Below are 23,308 nucleotides of genomic sequence, written 5' to 3'. Positions count from 1 at the left end.
CTAATGGTCAGGGGTCCCTTTACCTTCACCTTACTGAAGAGAAGCACATCACGGAAGGCCGGGTTAAACTAAGGTGACTCCAAAGAGCATATCAAGAAAAAATCCTGGTGTTTCTGGACTTTTGCCCCAAGGTTTCATAGGTAAAGGTAAAGGGACCCCTGACCATTAGGTCCAGTTGTGACCGACTCTGGGGTTACACACTCATCTCGCTCTATAGGCTGAGGGAGCCGGCGTTTGTCTGCAGACAGCTTCAAGCCACTTCTGGCAAACCAGAGCAGCATACGGAAACGCCGTTTACCTTCCCGCCAGAGTGGTACCTATTTATCTACTTGCACTTTGACGTGCTTTCGAACTGCTAGGTTGGCAGGAGCAGGGACCGAGCAACGGGAGCTCACCCCGTCGCAGGGATTCAAACCGTCAACCTTCTGATCAGCAAGCTCTAGGCTCTGTGGTTTAACCCGCAGCGCCACCCGCGTCCCTTTTCCAAGGTTTCATGTGTTAATTCCCACTCTGCCTGCCTCCACTTTAGCTAATTTTGTCTTTCCTGATTACCCTTCTCCCTATAAGCTATAAGCTAACTATAACTATAGCTTTATACTATATAAGCTAACTATAACTTTAGCTTTAACTATAAGCTAAATAAAGCAGATTAATATGAGAATCAAGCTTCTGCTAGCTTTGCACTGTTGCAGCTCAGACCTCAGCAGAGAGGGCTGTGTCAGGGAAGTACAGTGGTACCTCCGAAGTTGAACGGAATCCGTTCCGGAAGTCTATTTGACTTCCAAACGTCCTGAAACCAAGGTGCAGTTTCCGATTGGCTGCAGGAAGCTCCTGCAGCCAACTGGAAGCCATGGAAGTCATGTTAGATGTTCGGGTTCCAAAGAACATTCGCAAACTGGAATACTCACTTCCAGGTTTGCGGCGTTCAGGAGCCAAAACGTTCAACTGGCAAGGTGTTTGGGATCCAAGGTACAACTGTAAATGTTAACGTACAGTCAAGCACCCTAGTGGCCAAATCCACCTCACAGATGACTTCCAGCTTCCCTTAACCACCAATACTAGCAATCTTTTCTTTCCCACCCTTCCTGCCTGGTCCTTCTTTAATCTTTACTTTTGCCTCCATTGCCTCTCTCTAATGTGCGAAAGCGGAAAGAGATCTGGAAGGTCAATAGCAGCTGGGGTGGGATGGGGAATACAGAATCTGCATTTGAAGATAAAGCAGTAAGTTGTACTTACAGCCACCTAAGTTTGTCAAGTCCAGAAAAAGCGCCATTCATATCTTCGATTGTCCAGGAGATTTCATTGTTTTTAAGATCCCTGTTGAGAGAAATAGATAAGTCAGATCCAAGGTCTTCAAAGTGTACAAGTGCGTTTAAATCACAAAAGCAATTGATTCCTAGAAGGAAGCACATTGGGAACCCAGCGGCATGTTCACCCCTAGTCTAAATGTTTTACCCAATTGGAAACCCAGGAAATTGGTTACTTTTTCTTAAGAGAAGCACCCTCTTAAAAGTCGTTTTCAAAAGGAGCAGCTGCATGTCATAAAATCAACAAAGTAAAGCAGCCCTGCTATGTCATGATTTTACTTTTTGTTCAACTGATTGTATGACGTTTTTATTTTTTTCAGGCCTGTTGTGAGGAATTATTCTAAAATGTGAGGTATATATATATGAAATAAGATCAAAACAGTTAAAGTAGCTTCAACAGTTGTTACCAATGCAGATCAATGGCAGCAGAGACGAAACCTTCCTTATATCAAAATGTATTCATCGTTTAGAATTCCTTCACATTCATCTACACTAAGATAGTCTTGCTATTGTAGAGCTTTCTGAAAGAGAGAAAAACCCTACTATGAAACTTACAAAGTCTGCAAACTCGATAGCCCTCGGAAGGCACAATCAGCAATGTAGCTCACTCTGTTGTTCCCAACATTCAGCCTCACAAGTAGGCTTAAGCCCACAAAGCTTGAATCCTCCAGCCGGGTTAAATGATTATAAGTTAAGTCCCTGCAAGTTCGAGAGGGGGAGAAACGTTTGCTTTAATCAGAATTAATAAGGAACCCAAACCCAATTCACAATTCGTCCCCTGATTAATTTCAGCCTGGTTATTTTTGATATAAGCTTGCACATTATTTTCCATTACAAAGAAAATAGTAGAATGGGTTTCCTTATTCCTAATAGCAGAATGGGTTTCCTTATTAAAAAAATTACAGTAACAAAAGACCAAACATAACTTTTACGAAGGGGGGGACGACGCAGTTGGCTTCAGCTCCTCACAACAAAATATCATTGCATTAACTAACACACAAACAGCTGTTGCCACCTTTAGAAATCTTGTTAGGAAAAAATTCACAGCTCACTGGTAAGCCGCTCATGCTTTGGCTTGTACCCTGCTCTTAAAAATGGAAGAGTTTAAACACAAAACTACTACTCACAGCTCACTGAGTTTTTGGCAAAACTCCCAGGCATCAGGGCTGATTCTGCTGATAGCATTTTGGCTAAGATGGAGCTGCTGCAACATCAGCAAGCCATAAAGCCAGCCTTTGGTAATCTCTGTTAGGTTGTTATGATCCAGCTGCCTGTACACACACACACACATACATACATAGAAACAGAAAAAAGGGGGGGAAGACCTCAAGTTTCATATGAAAACTTAAAAATCAATACATAACAAGAAGAAATTAAGGCTCTTCCTACTGGAAACAGAAGCCAGAAAAGTTTTACAGGTTGGTGGGTTGTACATTTATATATTGTTAGCATCACAGTTACTCAAAATAAGCAATGAACTAAGGGATTAAAAAATGAATTATTTTTTGAAGACTATGGAAGCGTATACTTACAGGATTTCCATGCTACTTAATCCCCAGAAAGCTCCATCCATGAGCCTAGCTAGCCCATTTCTTTGTATTCTTAAAGATTTCAAAGAAGGAAGTCCTTGAAACGTAAGCCCATCTATTTTTTTAATTTTGTTACGGTTCATTTCTCTGAGGGAAAAAAAAGAGAGTTCCAAGTTAACTAAAATAAGCTCAGACTTCCCAGCATATATATATATATGTGTGTGTGTGTGTGTGTGTGTGTGTGTGTATGTATTGAGGTCCAGCACCGAGGGCCTTCTGGCAGTTCCCTCACTGCGAGAAGCCAAGTTACAGGGAACCAGGCAGAGGGCCTTCTCAGTAGTGGCACCCGCCCTCCCACCAGAGTCAAAGAGAACAACAACTACCAGACTTTTAGAAGACATCTGAAGGCAGCCCTATTTAGGGAAGCTTTTAATGTTTGATGTATTACAATATTTTAATATTTTTTGGGAAGCCGCCCAGAGTGGCTGGGGAAGCCCAGCCAGATGGGCAGGGTATAAATTTATACACACACACACACACACACACACACACACACACACACACACTGGGCTGCTCCACTCTTGGTACAATCAGAACGTCAAAGTGTAGCCCCACAAATTGTTGATTACGTACGATGCTTGTAGCGAGATGGAACAGTAACAAATAAAATCCAGATCTTCCTGACGTACCAGGATTACATTGTGAGCTGCAACAGTATGTTAGCATTCTGAGGGGCATTACTCAGGGCAAGCAGATCATATCAACATGAAACCTTAGGACAGGGATGGTGGAAACTGTGATCTCCACTGTGTTGTTGGTCTACAGGTTTCAACATCCCTGACAACTGGCCACACTGACTGCAGCTGATGGGAGCTGGTGTCTAGCAACATCTGGAGCACAACGAGTTCCTCATCCTCAGTTTAAAACATGAATGCATCATGAGATCTATGCCTCTGTTCTATCTAAAGCTTTCCTGCCTTTATGTGGTTACTACTGAGGTTGATGCTCAACCGCTGCCAGAAGCCTGCAAGACTAATTTAAAACAGTTAGGCTGTACTCACAGATGCTGGAGATGAGGGAGTTTAAACATCTTCTGTGGGATGGCTGAAATTCGGTTCCTGTTCAGCTTTAATACTTGAAGTGTGCTAGACAGGTTGTCAAAAGTGCCTGGTTCCATGGAGATTATTCGATTATTATTAATGTGGCTGTGGAAACAATGACAGTTAGCAACTATGGAAATTGTAGCAGATTTCGTACCAAGACCTCATTACCGACTACGTGGTAACTGCTAATCCTAACTTAAGAACTTAATAATCGCTTTAAAATATCCCCCACCTCTGTCAACCTCCAATCGGTGGTTAAGGGGAACTTTGAATGGAAACATACGTTTTGCCTTCAGCCAAAGTCTATGGTTCCTAGCAGACAGGAAATAACCAGCATGATCCAATGGCAAATATAATTTAAATTCTGAAATAATATTTCAATGACTGAAAGATATTCTGCCCTTCCACTCGTAGAAGGGACCATTAGATTCAATCCAATGTATTTATAGGACAATTTAAAAAAAACATAATCACACATACTGAAAGGGCTGTTTTTACAGTGGTACCTCGCAAGACGAATGCCTCGCAAGACAAAAAACTCGCTAGACGAAAGGTTTTTCCGTTTTCGATTTGCCTCGCAAGACGAATTTCCCTATGGGCTTGCTTCGCAAGACGAAAACGTCTCGCGACTTTTTTTTCTTTGTCTAAAAACAAAGACATGTTTTGTTTATAAAGTTAATTTATTTTCCCTTAAATTTTTGAACTGCTCTTTACAGTATGTGTGACTTTAAAGAGCAGTTAATAAACTGTTGTTGTACCAAATTTGGCTTTGTTTGGACTTTTTTTGACCATAGGAACGCATTAATTGATTTTCAATGCATTCCTATGGGATTTCGTGATTCGCAAGACGAAAAATTCGCTAGACGACAAAAATTGCGGAACGAATTAATTTCGTCTTGCGGGGCACCACTGTACTTTAGTCTACTACTTTAACTATGCTTATCAGACAGTAAATTAATATATGATTTTAGAACTCAAGATGTAATGAAAGCCTTGTCTTAAATAAAGTTAAACTTACATGTACTTGAGCATCAGAGAAGGAAACGACTCCGCCTTAAGCACAGAAATATTGTTGTTGCTCAAGTCCAAAGTTTCTAGAGACTGGAATGGCTTCAGGTCTTCAGGCAAGATGTCTGTAATCTTGTTACTTGTCCTAAATTAAAATTTACATGTCAAATTTAAGGCAGTTTCCAGACAAGCAATGAAATGATTGCACTTCCCAATAATTTAAGGAAAAATAAAAAGTTTTGCCAGGATGAAGGTAGCAATCCTATATTCATGCTCCTAGCCATAAGTCCCATTGAACTCCACGGAGCTTATTTCTGACCAGACATGGAGAAAACTGCAATGTTAGAGCCACCCATGAAAGCAAAACAACATAAAGATTATGGAGGGTTGGTGGAGTCTCTGGTGCGCATTGGGGCAGGGGGATGAAGGGGGAAATGAATGGAGGGGAAGCCTCAACATTCCCCCCCCCAAAAAAAAATCACATACAAGGAACCATGAGCAAAAGAGGCATAGCACACAAAAAGAGAAGAAGAGGGAAGGCAACTATTAAGATGCAGAAAGCTCTGAACACATGGAAAAGCCAGAGAAAAATGATAAAGACATGACAGAACAGAGCAGCTAGTCAGACGGATGAGATTGAGCAATGTGCAAAGAACAAAACATGGGGAGGAAATCAAGAAGAGGAGGACAAACAAAACATGAACGTCTTTGGAATTAAGAAATTTATAATTAATACCACCAGGAAAAGAACAAAAAAAGGAAGAGGTGATTATAACGTGAGACAGGAGAACAAGTTAAGAAGCAGAATTCAGGAGCCAAAGAAGGGGAACACTGTGAATTTGGGAGCCAAAGAAGAAAAACAACCAAAACCTGAACACAACAAGAATAAGGCCTTCCATGTACACATCTAATAACAGGGTATGTGATCATTGGAACTTTGCTGTTCTGCTACAGTGTTCACTGGCATCATATCTTAAAATTTAGTTCTTTTGAGGAAACAAATTATTCATGGTTTCCTAATGACTATTTATTTATTTGCTTCCTTTGGGAGAGTCAGTTCAGCACAACAATTGTAGAGCTGACCCAGGAGGTATCAGGCACTAGGTCAGTCACAGTGTCAAACATGCTGCTCTTATTCTGTCAAGAGCACAATTTAAAATAACACAAGTAATGCTCTCTTCTCCTCAGCTATCAACCCAAGAAAAGGGCCACCAGTCGCCCACTCTGAACAAAATTGTAACAAATTTGTTCTCATGTTTGTGTATAGGATAGGGTGCCACCAGCAAAAGAGATACTGTGTGTCATGCTTAGGGAAATAGAAGGGGCTTTAAAGTTTTCATAAAGACTGCATCGTTTCATCCTTCCACATAATTTCAGGATGTTTTCTGCATTCAGGATCCAAAAATGACCCTCTGAAAATTCCTGCTCAAATTGGCGTAGGTCACATAGCAGCAGCTATTCCATCAGGCAAGAGAACAGATGGGGGAAATGGAAACACAGCTATCCCATTGCCTCTGCCCTACCCTCAACAACAGCCAGTTCCATCCTACTTCCATTCCAACTGGTCTTCAAAAACTGAACTGTGTCTTCAAAAACTGGTACCCGAGTTTGCTACCAACCCTTCCTTCCATCCATCCATCCATCCATTCCTTTGTATGTCAAGCCTGAAAGCAGCAGGGATGATCTTACTATTGATTTTGGAAACTACTCTGGGATCCTTTTCAGCTGAAGAATGAGGGTAAAAATGCTTGAGATCAAGAAATAATTGGCAATCCTTGTTGAGATGCTTGCCAGTGGAATCACCTCCAGGTTTGAGGGAGTACTAGGCAAAGAGCTTTCTGCTGGGCCTTCTCCTACATCAGGGACGAGGAGTTTGTGGCCCTTTGGGTATTGTTAGGACTCCCAACTCCCATCAGCCTCGGTCAGCATCACCAATGCCCAGGCATGATGCGAGATGGAGTCCAACAAACATCTGGAAGGCTGCAGAGGTTCCTCGCTCCTATCCTTCATAGATAGATTGTTGGGCTTCCGAGGCAAGATGCCATGAGCTGCCTCTTTTAAATTGCCTTCAGTACTCCAGAGCAATGCAGGAGTCCTCTGGTAAATTAAAAATGGTGGTTCAGAGGCCTAGCTGCCTATAGCAAGAAACCCAAAGCAGGCATTGTTGCTGGCGACCCAGTTGCTGGGCACTGGGTTACTAGAAGTTGCTGGAAGCTGCCAAGTGCTGATGCCAGGCCCGTCAGGCTACTTTATGGGGCAGATTAGAAAATATGAAAGGGCAGAAACGTAATGTGGTTTATCATGTTCTAAATCTAAGCAGAGGGAGAAGCTGGCTTGCCCACCTCAATTCTGCTAAAATTATACCATTAAAGGGTACTCTGAGCACATCACTGGGACTGTTCCTTCAAAATAAGTTGTTTCTATTTAAAACAGGATGTCTGGCAACTGAGGTACCCATATAAGCACTTAAGGGAAGTTAGAGGCTGAGATTAATCACCACTCATTAAAACCAAGAAATTGGCTAAAAAGAGAAGCCAGAAGTTGTGGATTAACTAGCCCTCACACCAGATGTGTTAAAAAGAAGTGATATTTTGTTACACCTCAGACATTGTTCTCACTCAGCATCAAGTTTCAGCCCTTGGCCTGTCGAGTCTAGGCTCTTTAAATTTAACTCTTAGCTACAAGGTCTTATATAAATCTTTTTTTAAAAAAACCCAACGGATGAGCCATGCTGCAGATTTATGAGTGAGCAAGACAAAGTTAGATAACAAGTTTAAGAGGCTTTAGTTTAGACGTTAGTGTTCATAAGGTAATTACTAATAAGGTACTAAAAACTGCCAATTACTTGAGTGACAAATAAAATTTTCCTTGCAGTAAAACTGTGCTTCAGCCTAAGCCAGCAATTTCCTGAACTGCACGCCTCCTAAATTGCAGTGTGAAAGTATTCAGTTAGGGAGAGCGTACACACTGCAGTCTTTGTGTCACCATTGCTTCATAAAAGAGAAATTTCTTACAACTGGCTGGATAATAGCCCCCCCCCCCCTTCATGAATTTCAGCTGTTCCTAATGGATCTGAATAATCTCACCTTCAGATCAGATGTTAACTAACTGGCAAATTACTCCAAGGCAGCCTCCTTTACAGATAAGGCTTGCTGGAGCTTTATTGTGGGAATACGGGAAGAGAAAGAACATTCGTTTGTTAACTAACAGCGGGCAAGACATTAGTAGTTTAATTACATCTCAATATAGTTCAAAGGCAGAGTAAGTAATTAAACCACCCGGCATTTTTGGTGCTGGTTATCTGAAAGATGCACTTGAAGATAAAGCTTTCTCATCTCTGCACTGAGTGTTACACTGTCTTAAAGAACATCATACCTTCAGTCAGAGGTCCTCAATCTTTCTAGGCCCCCTGGCCCACACGGAGTTTTGAGAGCATGTCACAGGCAAAAACCCTTTTGCTCCCTTCAGTTCTCCCTCCCCACAACAGGCAAGCTCTCTGCCCCCCTTTTTTCCGTGGGGCCTGAATAAAAGTCAAATCCAGCAAAATGAAACTGGATTTTAGTAAATTCACGTACTTCTATATCCTCCCCTCCAAAAAAAAGACATAAAATTAAAACTTATGCTGGTAGACTGCACCGTTAAAAAATGTGAGTAAATCACAAATCCAAAACTTGCCAGAACCACAAAAACACTGATCCAATGCAGAGATCCATATGGGTCACCATGATTTATTTATTTATTTATTTTGCAAAGGATTACAACAAAACCTCCAATGAATTACAGAACGCATCTGCGGACACAGAGGTAACCTATAATTTGATGACAGTTTTGAGGGGATCCCCTGAAAAAATGAGGAAAATCCAAGCTCTCACATAAACTAACCTGAATTAAATTAGATTTGAATGTCTCTTATTAGCAGGAACACCAACAAAACTTTGAAGTTTCCTCAGACCTCGAATATCTCCTTACATATAACAAGTATGTAAGAGCGTTGTCATGCTGCAGTTTGCAAAAGTGTCGACAAGTGGCGCTACAAACTACAGGGGGCAACAAACTGGGCTGTCAGCACTGTTGAGCCATCACAGCAGAATCAGAGAATGAGGAAGAAGCTTGAGGTACAAGGACAAGACTATCAGGACAGGGCAGCTTCCCAGCAACCACTGTGCTCTGCTACTGTCCGTCTCACACCGATGATGCCTGTTAGTGGGCATCCTATGAATGGACAGGGTGATTTGGTTGAGCTGTAGGTGGGGGGTTGGAGATTGTGAATGGAACAAGCACAGATATGGCTCTTGGAGCTCCCAGTATCTACACCTGTCTTTCTCTGCCTTGGGTCCTCCAATGCTGTTGGGCTACAACTCCCATTACCCCTAAACTAGCAGGACTAGTGGGTCAGGGATGATGCGATCTGTAGTCCAACAACACTGAGGACCGAAGGCTGAGAAAGGCTGATCTGTACCGAATATAGCTGGGAAACCAGGGGCATCAACGGAAGTCAACTTGTGAGTGCAAAGGAAGAGGAGCCTGAATGACGGACACAAATCCCCAGATACTCTGATTTAATTGTATACTTTTTGTTTCAAAAATAGCATTATATCTGAAACACAAGAATGTGCCAATCATGGCTATAAATCACATCAAATCTCAGAAAGATTATCAACAGTTGTGCCCATTTACAGGATGTCTATCATTACCTTGAGTTTGTAGAGAGGAAAATAACGATTTGCCTAACATACTATAAATAAAACAAATTAAAACATCTTTTAAATCAGGGTTGGGCAACCTGAAGTCCAAGGTCCTATGAGGCCCTCTGTATTGTTTCATGAAGCAGAAAGGGCAGAAAAAAACTTCATGAAAGATGAGTGGCAAAAAACAGAATATATATATATATATATATGCTTTCGTAGATTTTCACGGGTACAGGAATGCAGGTTTTGGTGTCTTCGGGTGTCTTCCCGTGTAAGAGTTGGGGTGTCTAGGCGACGTTTCGATGAGGTCTCACTCGTCATCTTCAAATAAATAAATATTGCAGGTTTTGGTGTCTTCGGGTGTCTTCCCATGTAAGAGTTGGGGTGTCTAGGCGACGTTTCGACGAGGTCTCACTCGTCATCTTCAGGCTGGTGCTTTCGGCTTCTTGTTACTGGAACAGAGCAGGATCTCAGTGTTTGAGTTCCTATAAATACTGTTGAGGGGGTGTGGTGTATAGCCTCCAACGTTCTGGGCAGAGAGGAAGTTCCCAGGTTAGTGTGCCTTTTCTTCTTTTGTTCCTTAATTACTTGAGGGATATCTTGAGTGATTTCTTGAGTGATATTCTGAGTACCACTTAGGTGGGTCATTAGGTGTGGATTAGTTGCTAAAGCTTTCGTGTCTTGACCTCTTGAGCTTGTGAAGAGTTTTTCTGAGAAGATGGCTGTACTGCACTTAGTTGTGCTCTGGCTTGGCTTCGTGTATAGGGGCGAGCTGTGGTTTTGTGCCCTGTGCCAGCCAGATCTGTGTAGGGATTGCAGGGGGGTGCAGCATCCGGAGGTGCCACTATGGTTTGGCTACTGGATGGTGTCTGTAATTTATCTGTGGAGAGGGTCTGGGTTTGGGTCTGGTGTGGTTGATTGGTGATGGCGTTCTGTGTGCCTCTGGTTCTGGTGTCGGTTTTTGTGGGGAGGGCTAATTTCCAGATGTCTGGCAGGCGGGACGTGTCGTCACGCTTGTTCATGTTGTGAGGGTGTTTCTCTATCTCGATGGCTTCCATGATTATTCTCTTGTGGTGATGTTCCATGTTAAAGAGCAATTTGGAATCTGCAAAATTAATTTCGTGTCCTGTTTCTTTCATGTAAGATGACGAGTGAGACCTCGTCGAAACGTCGCCTAGACACCCCAACTCTTACACGGGAAGACACCCGAAGACACCAAAACCTGCATTCCTGTACCCGTGAAAATCTACGAAAGCAAATATATATATATATATATATATATATTTAAAAGCAAAACTAAAACCACACAACTGTTATGAATGTGCTGATGGTTACTGTATCCTTAATGTGAGCTGGTAATTTATCAGTAGCAGATATTATTTCTTTTCCTTTATTTTTTAATAATCTTATTATTTCTCTTCATTAAATTTGCTATACACACACATACTCTCTCTCTCTCTCTCTCTCTCTCTCTCTCTCTCTCTCTGTCTCTCTTTAACAGAGTAGGGATAGAACAGGGAGTTCACTCATTTCAAGCCGTACTAGTAAAATCTGCAGTTTTTGTAATTGGTCCTAATAGGTTACTCACACTTTTTGATAAAGATCAACTCCCTTCTTATTGCATTACGTTTTGCTTGGCAGGCATTCAGATTTGATGTCAGAAAATTTGTGGGTCTACCTATGCATCTTATTGAGAGAGGCAGTGTTGTATATTTTTAACTACTGATTTTATTTATACTTGGATTTTTGTTTAGGCCAACTTGTTTTTAACTTCTGATTTTTACTGATAATTTTAATGTATCTTTTTTTGTTTCTAATGTATATTTTTGTTCCACTTTTTGTTTAATGTATATTATTTTTGTTCTAAAGCTTAGAGATTTCAACAATTAAACAGTGTATATATGTTTGTTTTTTTAAAAAAAAAAACACCCTTAAAAGTAAAGTCATATCTTGGAAGTCTAACGGAATCCATTCCGGAAGTCGGTTTGACTTCCAAAGCATTTGGAAACCAAATCATGGCTTCTGATAGGCTGCAAGAAGCTCCTGCAGCCAATCAGAAGTCACGGAAGCCCCTTCGGATGTTCGTATACCAAAAACCTGAACAGTCACTTCCGGGTTTGCTGCGTTCGGAAGTCAAAACATTCGAGAACTAAGCTGTTCGAAAACCAAAGTACAACTGTACAGTGATTAAAGAAATAGAAATTCCAAGGTCCAATAATCTATTTGGTTTAGGACAGCCTTTCTCAACCTGTGGGTCCCCAGATGTTGTTGAACTACAACTCCCATCACCCCATCTAGCAAGGCCAGAGCTCAGGGATGATGGAGGTTGTAGTCCAACATCATCTGGGGACCCACAGGTTGAAAACCACTGGTTTAGGACATTGAACAGAGAAACTATTGGATTGTTTCTCTTGGCAGGGGACTCTCACTATTGTGCAAACAACTAATTTCACATCTTTCACCTCCACTTCTCTAAAACGCCAAACGGCCCTAGCCCTTTGACAAGGAGGACTCCAAGCATGACTGGATCTCTTTGTGCCTGGAGAAGGGAAGCAGCAGCAGAAGCAAGAGGAAATGTCAGGAGAGACTGCCGCTGTCTCCTTTCTCATCCAAATCATAAGAGAATCATAGAATGAATTGCAGAGTTGGAAGGGACCCCCAAGGACCATTTAGTCCAACCACCGGCAATGCAGGAATATTCAGCTGCCCCATACGGGGATCAAACCTGCAACCTTGGAGTTATCAGCACCACTCTCTAACCAACTGAGCCATCTCTCGGACTCTCTTCCAGGGCTCCTATGTTTCATCTGCCTATGTCCAGAGAACTGCAGAAACTACAAAGTGGACCCCAGCTATATGTTTTGCCTCCACCAACTTCAGCACAGATGAGAGATGCTCAAATGAGAATAAGAGGGATCCTGGTGGACCAGATCAAAGGCCTGTCTGGCCCAGTATCCTTTTTCCCATGGTGGCCATCAAGCTGGTCCTTTTCCCCATGGTGGACCAACAAGCTGGTGCTCAGTAACTGGTCCTCATGGCCATACTGCCCCTGAAACCAGGAGACAGCGTATAGTCATTCCTTATTGAAGAATCTTCACTTCCTTCACAATCCTTTACACTTCTGTGACCTCATCTATTTGGCATGCATCATACACCCTGGTACTCCCAGATCAGCCTTTGCTTTCTGTTACCATTTTCCCTTCCAACTTGCTCTGCCACAGACCAAACACTGAACATGCAGGCGTATTCTTCAGCTTTACCGTGAACCACATTCAAGAGCTTGCAGAACCTGCTCCTTCCTCCCTCTGTTTGCAGTCCTTTGTTTGCTGCCTCCCCCCAACAAGTAACATTTTACCACAATTTTCATTCCTGGGCCTGATTCCAAGTGGATTCCAAGAACGAAACCTTGCCTGTAATTCAATAGGTCATGCCTCCACCTTCGTCTCAAGTTCACCATTTCTTTTTCAAGGCTCACGTACCCTTAAGCCCATCACAACAAGTTGCTAGTACATGGCAATTTAAACATCTGATAAAAACAGTTTTGCTAGTTTCAGCTATAAAAGCTTATACTTTTAGACTTGTGGTCTGAGATCCCACCTATTTTCCCCATCCTAGTTAGCCCAGAAGACCAAAGCACTGGTCACGTTCGCAACACTTGTACAGCTGCGAGAAATGTGACTTCCATATGTGTCACAGCGAACATACAACTTTATACCTTCTCAAAACACACCGGTTGACAAGGAGTTCAGGTTATATCTTATGGCTCAAAAAAAACCCCAAAGGAATGAGAAACCAAGTTTATATATATGAAACAAGGGACAAGCTTGTATGTGCACATTCATCACACAAAACCATGCCATCAAGGAATGACTAACATGTGAGCAACCATCAACAGATCAAGAAACACAGAACTTTTGTGCTAACGTCATTTCACTGGGGGTAGTTCATATATTCATCTCCAACCCATCGGGTGGTGAATAATTAAATGCTGCATATTTTAGGGCGTGTGTTTTTAATTTGGGGGGTGGTGGAGACAGATAGCAGCTAGGAGCAACCTGGAAATTGCTGAGATTTGCCCAGTGCTCATAACCAATGATTGTACATAGTGATCAATATCCACACAACACAACTAGTCATCTGGTCCACTCCCAAAACAATTTATAAGCAAACACCAGAAGTAACCAAGGTGCCACATCAGATAAGCTCACATGATTAAATAAATTATTTGAGAAAGAATTTAAACAGCCTAGATGGTTGAAGTGACTGTGCCAAACTTTGTATTGTAAGGGCAAGAAAAATATTAATTATTGGAGGGGGCATTCTTTTCAGCCTCAGATGTGAAGGTTATTTAAATATAAAGTAGTATGCATTCACACCAATGCTCTAGCACAACTGCAGGTCAATGTGTTGCTGATCTTAAGTTGTGACTAGCTGCAGTGCACAAAGGGAACCACAGTAGCAGTTACACGCTTCCAGCAGTAGGGGTGCTACACTCTCTGAGATGGGGTGAGGTTGGGAAAGCTCTGGTTTCACAGCAATGGCACCACAGCCCCTCCACCCACACTCTCATGTACTGCTGTTGGTTGTGACAATCTCCAATATCCCACTGGGGATAATAGGAAAACAAAGTTATGAGGATGAGGAAATGGTTTTTGAACTCTTCAGGTTCCAACTGAAATAGAAAGTCAAAGAATGCCAATCATTAACCAACTGGGCCAGTCAGCTCAATGGCCAAACTCTTGGGCACTTTCTTATTTCCAATGCAAGGGGCTCTTCCAGTTTTTTCTAGGACAAAGTCTGTCAGGCAAGAATAGTCTAACATCTTATTTCCGTACCTGGTGCCCTCCAGCTGTTTCGGACAACTTCCATCAGCCCCAGTTGTAGTCCACAACAGCTGGTAGACACCATGTTCCCATCGTTCAGCCCGGACACTGAGGTCCAGCTCTGAGGGCCTTCTGGTGGTTACCTCACTGCGAGAAGCAAAGTTACAGGGAACCAGGCATAAAGGCCTTCTTGGTAGTGGCGCCTGCCCTTTGGAACACTCTCCCAGCAGATGTCAAAGAAATAAACAACTATCTGACTTTTAGAAGACATCTGAAGAAAACCCTGTTTAGGGAAGTTTTTAACGTCTGGTGTTTTATTGTGTTTTTAATATTTTGTTGGAAGCCACCCAGAGTGGCTGGGAAAACCCAGCTGGATGGGTGGGGTATAAATAGATGATGATGATGATGATGATGATGAGATGATGATGGTGTACTCTATACAGAAAGGTGTCCCAAGGCAGCTGCCTCCCATCATGCAAATCTTGTATCAAGAGAAAAGTTAGGATGGAATCGCCCAGCTATTTACAGCACAAAGTCCCCTTGAAAAATTAACATGTGGTGACTCTAATTGTGCAACAATCTGATCACTTCTAAACTTCTGTAATGTTCAGAGGCGACATTTTCATTTTGGATGAGGCATGTGGAAGTGCAGGAGACATGGAAATACCCAAGCCCTCAAGGCGTGAGGATACAATGGACTAACTCTACGGAGTTATCACTACCGTGCAGAGAGTTTCGGCAACCATCAAATTATAGCCATTATATGGTCTGCTTATCTTAACTCTACCACCACAAGATAACTACAACCGTATTACATGCCTTTCTCAGACATCCATTACTAAGGCATACATTTCATCCCATTTATGACGGTTGGCAAACAGTAAACCTCACAGAAGCTGTACCTGCCCTCCTTGAGAGAGTATCACAAAAGTACTCAGGAGCAAGAAGACAGCCAGGTATGCATGAAGCGTTTTACGAAATACTTAAACCCACACAACAGATGGCCTCACAGGTGTTTAGTTTCACTCATCACCGCTCTTATTGCAAAACTCCCTTTGTTCATAGGCTTTGTTTGCCCACCAATAGGTGTCTAGTACACACTATAAGACTCCGACAAACAATATCCTATTACCTCACAGTCCTCCCTCAGGCTTGTATAAGAAGTAGACCGGGCACAAAAGCCAAGTGGGCTGAAATGCTGAGCCACTGCTACGTCATTTTCACAGCGTAACTTTGTCCATGTTTATTCAGGAGCAAGTCCCGCTATGTTCAATGGGTCTTGCTGACTAGGAAGTGTAGGACAGCAACCTCAGTTTTAATGGGTCCTCTCATACAACACATATATTCACATCACATTCCCAGCTCTAGCAAGAAGTCAGGATGCAGAAGCAAGTGCATTAGACGACCTAAACAGCCTGTGACAAACAGGTCTAATTTATACAAGCACTTAAGAAGGAATTCCATCTAAAGCAATCCCACTGATGATAATAATAATTATATTTATATGCCACCCATCTGAATGGGTTGCCCCAGCCAGTTTGGGTGGCTTCCAACCAATTAAAACGTCAAATGCAGAACAACATCAAACATTAAAAACTTCAAATGTCTTCTAAAAGTCATATAGTTGTCTATCTGTTTGACATCTGACAGGAGGGTGTTCCACACGGCAGGCACGACTACCAAGAAGGCCCCTCTGCCTGGTTCTCTGTAACCATATTTTTTTGCGAAGAGGGAACCTCCAGAAGGCCCTTGGAGCTGAAACTCAGCATCTGGGCTGAACAGAAGATACTCTAAGATTTCATGATATGGCAATTTGTAAGTCATTCATTCACAAGGGAGCTTTTTAAATTTCAAAAATGGTTCTGTGCATGAAAATGGAAAGGCAAAGACATTACATGAGGACCTTAACAGAGTCAAAAATAAATGAGTGAATTGACCTTTAAATTGGTGATTAACTTGCACAACAGATTGTACTATGCTGCCTATTGAACCACTCGTTGACTCCAGCTTATCTACAGCAATCAGAAGGTCAATACAAATGTTGAATGTAAGGCCCTGGAGCCTTATTAGAACCTGTGGGATTCCTAAAACAAGTGTCCACTCCTGTGCTGCCTGTAACACACAATTCAAGCATTTAAAAGGTTGTCACGAGACATGCTTGAGGTGCCCTTGCAACACATTGCTTTCCTTGTACTATGAACTAAGTCAACCAGACATCACAAATCAGATTTGATAGTGGACTTATTTCCAAAGCCTTGTTGCTTCCCTACCCTTGGAGGAGTATCTCTTCTCAAGATATACAGTACTCCAGGAAGAGAAAAACTTTCCACAGTTAACAGCAAAAAGAGAATGTTGGGGAAATGCTTTCACCAAAAGCGCAATTGACTCCCCCCCCCCCAATAGCAAAAAAATACAGTGCCACTGAACATCTGTCAGGTACAGAATTCTGTTCTTATGAGCATCTGTGTTTTACACCCTACTCCAGGGTGTAAATCCTTTCAATGGAAAAAAAGGTCCTAGAGTCATCAAAACACAGCGGCTTTGATTGTGATAATATATTATCTATCTTGAGTTGTTAATTTACTGCTGGTTAATTGTTCTGAAGAAACGCCATGCGTTCAGATAGGCAGGCTACTCCTCTGGCAGGAAAAAATACTGTGCACACTAATTTGAATGAAGATCTTCTATACCAATAGCAAACACATACTCCATGTGTGGGTCATTATCAGCCTCCATCACAGGCTGAGTGGGTTCTAGCTGCTCAGTCCCACTCCCTTGCCTCAGAGGACCTCAGTGGGAACTGTTGCCTGCTACCTGCAGAACAAGTCTTGTCTCCATCACCAGGTGAGTGAGTGCCACTTATTTAGCATGGCTCCCTTGTCTCAGATGTCATCAATGAGCTCTGTTGCCTAGTAGGAAAGACCAAGGAGGACAGGGAATGCCACCTGCAACCAGGGCCGGAATTAGGTTTGATGAGGCCCTAAGCTACTGAAGGTAATGGGGTCCTTTATATGTCCAGCTGTCCTTTTGTCAACAACAAATTGTCACTGTTTTTTTGTGTTGAGCATATGCTATATGGTAATTTATGGATCTAATAAGTATCTAAAGACATTTGCCCATGCTGCCATGCAACCAGTCCATGCAGAATGTAGGCCCCCTATATATAGAAAGGAGCAAAGCAGTAATATTTTAGGGAGCAGGCTAGCAGGCGGGGCCCATTACTTACATCATAGGTGCCTACACAACACAAAACACTGTTGCTGTACGTAGGTTTTATTCTATTTGTTTTTTATCTTATATTTTGGAAATGTACATACAGGGGTTTTTTCCTTTAAATTTTTTGGGGTCCCCCAAGAGAGTGGGGCCCTAAGCTATAGCTTGTTTAGCTTATACGTAAATCCAGCACTGCCTGCAACACTGTTGGGAATCTCACTTGCCCTACTGATTTCAGTAGAACTAACCTCCAAGTTTAGCAGGCCTGAGATGCAAACTCCCTGCTAAAGTTCCTAGGGAGTAAGCCGCATTGAACCAAGTTTGACTTAGGCATATTTCTGCACAGCTCAACTCTAAAATCTGTTTTTATGTTTTACATTATTTGTTAGCTACTCCAATAAGAGCCATACTGAAGGGTATGGTATATATATTTTTTTCAAAATAAATAAAATAAACAAGTACTCTCACTTCAAGGTAATCTACCATGTGAGGAAGATGACAGCACAGTAATTACTTCAGACTTAATGAATGCTGGCAGCTTGTATCAAATTCATTTGTGTCAGTATTTAACCCCAAATCTCTGGGTCACAGTGTTAAGATACGCAAACAACAACAACAACAACAACAACAACCTAAATTGCTCTATTTCACTGAGTCATAAAGTGGAAGATGAGGGTGTTTTCTTTTTCATATTGCACCAGATTACAGTAGCCTTTTTATTCTATATATAGTTACAGTGGTACCCCGCAAGACGAATGCCTCGCAAGACGGAAAACTCGCTAGACGAAAGAGTTTTCCGTTTTGGAGGTGCTTCGCAAAACGAATTTCCTATGGGCTTGCTTCGCAAGACGACAATGTCTTGCGAGTTCCTGCTGGTTTTTTCCCCTCCCCCCCTTTTTCTAAGCTGCTAAGACGCTTATCAGCTGATCCGATCAGCAGATAAGCCGCTAAAAGCCGCTAATAGTGCTAATCCGCTAATCCGTCAATGGGCTTGCTTCGCAAGACGAAAAAACCGCTAGACGACGAGAATCACAGAACGGATTCTTTTCGTCTTGCGAGGCACCACTGTATTCAAGTCATTTGCACCTAAAAGCAAAAAGAGCCCATTTCATTCTGAAATTCAGCAACCTTTGTCACCTCAGAATTGGTGACCCTGGCTGCAAGTTACACCCAAATCTCGCAGAGAATTTTTTAAAAAAGCTACACAGACACTACTTTTAAAGCTGTGCTGCATGAAAGCTCCTAGATGTATCTGCCTACAATCTGGCAAGCTTCATCCACTCTGGAGGGGAGGCTGTGCTTGCAAATTTTATCCACTCCTATGAAAAGTTTTTCAAAAAGTTATAAACCACTTTTAGATTCCCTGTCATAGTATATTGGGGGGGGGGGGTAAACAACTTTGTTTTCAACATATCTAATTCCGTTCTGCATGAGTCAAAATGGAAAGACACAGAGCAGCCCCAAAACAGATTGGGCTGCTTCCCAAAGCTACCGATATAGATACAAGTCAAATCTTGCTGCTGGTGCACACCCCTAGAGAATATTGTCAAAAGATAACAAACTTTCATCCTTATGATTCATGTGCAGTCAACAATAAAGAGATATAATTTAAAGTAGCCTAAGCCGCTGAGAAACATATTACCAGGAAATAAGTGTGTATGGGGATTTGCTCCTGCCTCCAACAATTCTATCAAACAGCCTTTTGCAAAAACCTCCTTGGAGGGACAGGGCCACACATGGGGCTCCTCTATCCGCAGCAACTTCTATGAAATTACTTTAGCGGAAGAGAAAGCTCCATGCCTTGTGGGGCAACTCAGAGAGAGTTGACATCTTCTTGCAGTGAATTGGAAAGCACACTCACTGAAAGCACCTCTGGGTGTGAACATCAGAATGCAGAGCAGGTTCCATGTCAAGTGTCCAGAAGAAGGGAAAAACTGGCCTCGCCATTAATATAACTGGTATGCACATGGAAGAATGGAGTGTTTATTTTACCATTTACTCAACAATGTCAATCACACATACCATTGCAAGACAGAAGGCAACGACTCCCTCTTATATAGTGAAATATAGCACAGATCTGAATGAAAGCCAATACAATCAAGAAGTCAAATGCTCTCGGAAAATGACAGCCTATTGGATGTACTGCAAGGCTTTCCATCATTCTTCACATATTGGTTGGCTGTGTCAAAGCTGAAGGGTGAAACTTATTTGCTGGTGCCCTCCAACTAAAGTTTGAGAAGTAGCAGCCAAACTGCACGGAAAGGCAGAAGGATGATCTTGCCAGGCTCTTGGCAAAGCACACTCCATCACTTTCTCTGTAGGACTGTATGAGATACAGCATTACTGAAAAGGTACAAATTTTCATATAGATATATAGAGGCAAGCCCCCATTTACACAGGAGTTATGTTCCGAGGCACTGTGTGCATCAGTGAAATCGCGCATATCTGAAACACCACTGAAAAAGCCTGCAAGCGCCCTGCTCCACACTTGTCTTGCCTCCACGCCACTCTAATACAGTGGTACCTCGGGTTAAGTACTTAATTCGTTCCGGATATTTCTGTTTACCATTCTTATTGTGAAATAGATCCTTTTTCTGTTTAACTTCCCTAAGACTCCAAGTGCCAGGTTTTTCTTATGATTACAGTGGTACCTCTGGTTATGTACTTAATTCGTTCTGGATGTCTGTTCTTAACCTGAAACTGTTCTTAACCTGAAGCACCACTTTAGCTAATGGGGCCTCCCGCTGCTGCCATGCCACCGGAGCACAATTTCTATTCTCATCCTGAAGCAAAGTTCTTAACCCGAGGTACTATTTCTGGGTTAGTGGAGTCTGTAACCTGAAGCGTATGTAACCCGAGGTACCACTGTATTATAAGAGAAGGCAGGGAACATCTCCCGATCCACTTTTTTCCCCACCACACATGATCTTATAACACCTCCACCAAAAAAGCATTTCTCTTCTAAAATTTGCACCATTTGTAATCATGATTTCTTCAGTCATAATGCTGAGGAGTTGATTAATGGGTTGGGAGTTGCCAGAGTTCTTATCACGACACCGGGGCATATTGCATCCCATTCTCATAGAGGCTGTCTGTGTTATGAACCCTCCATGCATCTCTAATGGCTAATGGCTTTGAAAGCAGGTGGGGTAATGGCAAGAGAACCCCTCTCCTTCCACCACTCTCAGAAATTTATTGTGTCCAGACAGGGAAACCTTTCCTGAAACATTTTTTTTTAAAAAAAATCAGAGCATAACTTAGGACTGAAACCACACTTACAAAGGAGATTGTCATGGACCTTCACTTTTAATGAAACAAAGGAAGTGTCCCTCAGATTGCCAAAGTATAACAGAAACCAGGTGAGCATCATTCATCTCACATCAACTTCTCAACTACAGGACCAAAGGAAGCCTACAGAGCAGAAGTCAAGCTTGTCCACATTCACAAAAAGTGCCTTTTCCCCAATTCAGAGACTTCCATTCAAGCGCAAAAGTACAGAATGGAGAGAGGGAGAGCCTGCTTCTGCGCAGAGAAATGAGTGTAATGTGCAGAATCTGTGGTCAAACTTCACAAGTGCAGAATTAAGTACAGGACACGGAATTTCTGCATGCAAGAAATTTACCAATATGTCTGTTTGCAGCAATATAGAATGGAATGCAGGTGGTGAGGGCAGGATGGGGTTTTACTGCCCAACGCAGACCTGAGAGCGGTAGAAACAGAATTATGCAACAGATGCATGTGCAAATTAGCTTCATTTCCCTAACTGATGCAGGCCACAGACTCCAGCGCTTCTCAGCACATTATTTGGGGTATCCTGGATTTTTCTTATTAGAACATATGCCACGCCGGTAATGGCAGTCTTGCCCCAGAGTCAAGCTAGAAAGGTGCCAGCTGCACTCCTATCCTGCTCCAACTCATCGGAGGGATTAGTAGCAGAGAAAGGAAGAAAGAGAGGCTGCCAGATATGGAGACAAAAAAGAAGTCCGTCTGCTTTCCAAAATAAGCCAAACGTGCTCTGGGAACGGGAAAATCTGACACAACGATGGCAGGCAGCCCAACGCTCCACCCATTTCGAGGAGCAGTTATAAAAGCTCACTCAGTTCAATTCCCAGCCTGTATTTACCTTCCTCCCAATTGAAAAGGCCACTAGTCGGACTGGGTTGATACAAGCCATGTAGTTTTGAGCAGAGCGGTCAATTTGCTTCCATGCCAATTGACAGGGCAGCACACAAAAGGAAGGTCACACACAGGCATTGATCGGAGCAGCATTTATCTGGTTCAGTCAGAATTTGTGGAAAGGTGCTAATGGGCACACACGCCAGGGTGAGATTAGGAGCAGTTGTTGCGGTTTGGCCAGATCACTAGTACAGACTGATAACCTGCGCTGCTTAAAATGAGAAAATGGTTACACAATACTGCTAGTTGCCCAATGCTTTGCACCCCTGAGAATCCTACTGCAGCAAGTTCTACGCCTGAGCATATTTGCTATGGGGCTAATATTCTGCTCAAGGCAACACTGCCACAGAAAAGGTATACACACACACATATATACACATACACACACTAGGCAAGAAGGAGGTCAAAGGACAATTCTACATATCTGTTCCAAGAATGGGACAACACTGAGTTCAAAATGTTATCTATTATGAAAAACTAGCCTGTTATTCCAGGCAACAGCCAAAGAAAATCCACATGCAGCGGGTGCTTCTATAGTTTTCTTTAGGATGCCCTGATCTCTGGCGGCAAAGTGAATTAAAGAGTTTCGTAGAAGCTCTCTCTTTCTCTGGAACAGATCCTCGTCTGGGAAAACACTGTGTGCATTCATCATCCTTAAGATAATCATGGGAATGTCAAGGTACAAGCAAGTCAAGCTAGGACACAGGTGCCATTGTTTAGGCTATTACAATGCACTCTACATGGGTCTGCCCTTGAAGGTGGTTTGAAAGTTGCAGGCAGTGTAAAATGGTACCGCCCAAGTCTTACTGGGTCTGGCACCTAGGGGTCATATAACAGCAGGCTTCAAAGATCCACATTGGCTGGCATCAACTATTGACCCCAATTCAGGGTTTGGGTCTTGACATATGAAACCCAAAATGACTTGAGGCCCAGTTATTCAAAGCAGTGACAACCCATTCATTTTAACCTGTCCACCATGATTTGAGATCTACTGTTAGATCTCCCAGCTTTAAGGGGAGTTGTAGGGATATATGTGTGTGTGAGAGAGAGAGGTCTGTTACTTGTTGAAAGGCCTTTATAGGAACAGCACCCAATTTGTGCAATGTGCTTGCCCTAGAGTTCCAACTGGCACCGACATTGTTCAACATTAGGGCAACCCTATCAGTCTTGCCTAGATCTCAGACAAGAGACAGACTGTGTTTAACTGTGTTTCGGATAGTGTATTTTGTTTCATTATTTTTTATTGTTTAGCCTATTTATTGCTGTAACCTGCCTTGGGAGGTCATAGGACAAAGGCGATACAGCCGTACCTTGGTTTTCGAATAGCTTAGTTCTCGAACGTTTTGGCTCCCAAACACCGCAAACCCAAAAGTGAGTGTTCCGGTGTGCAAACGTTTTTGGGAAGCCAAACGTCCAGTCAGAAGCCACACTTTGGTTTTTGAACGTTTTGGAAGTCAAACG

The 23,308-nt window shown here is 42.5% G+C and overlaps 1 protein-coding gene across 1 annotated transcript in view; it reads right to left on the bottom strand.

Moving 5' to 3' along the window:
* LRIG3 (leucine rich repeats and immunoglobulin like domains 3) overlaps positions 1–23,308 on the bottom strand; it is a 56,694-nt gene that overhangs the window by 16,367 nt on the left and 17,019 nt on the right. The window contains exons 4-9 of the mRNA XM_083463384.1: positions 4,958–5,092; positions 3,898–4,041; positions 2,840–2,983; positions 2,435–2,578; positions 1,863–2,006; positions 1,237–1,317 (exon numbers count right to left, since the gene is read on the bottom strand). Of these exons, the coding sequence (XP_083319510.1) occupies positions 1,237–1,317; positions 1,863–2,006; positions 2,435–2,578; positions 2,840–2,983; positions 3,898–4,041; positions 4,958–5,092 (792 nt within the window). The remainder of the gene's footprint in view (positions 1–1,236; positions 1,318–1,862; positions 2,007–2,434; positions 2,579–2,839; positions 2,984–3,897; positions 4,042–4,957; positions 5,093–23,308) is intronic.

This window comes from Podarcis liolepis, assembly GCF_965112155.1.
Source record: "Podarcis liolepis genome assembly, chromosome: 10".
NCBI lineage: Eukaryota > Metazoa > Chordata > Lepidosauria > Squamata > Lacertidae > Podarcis > Podarcis liolepis.
Note: the sequence above shows the minus strand (reverse complement) of the source record. Positions and strands in the feature narration are given on the sequence as shown.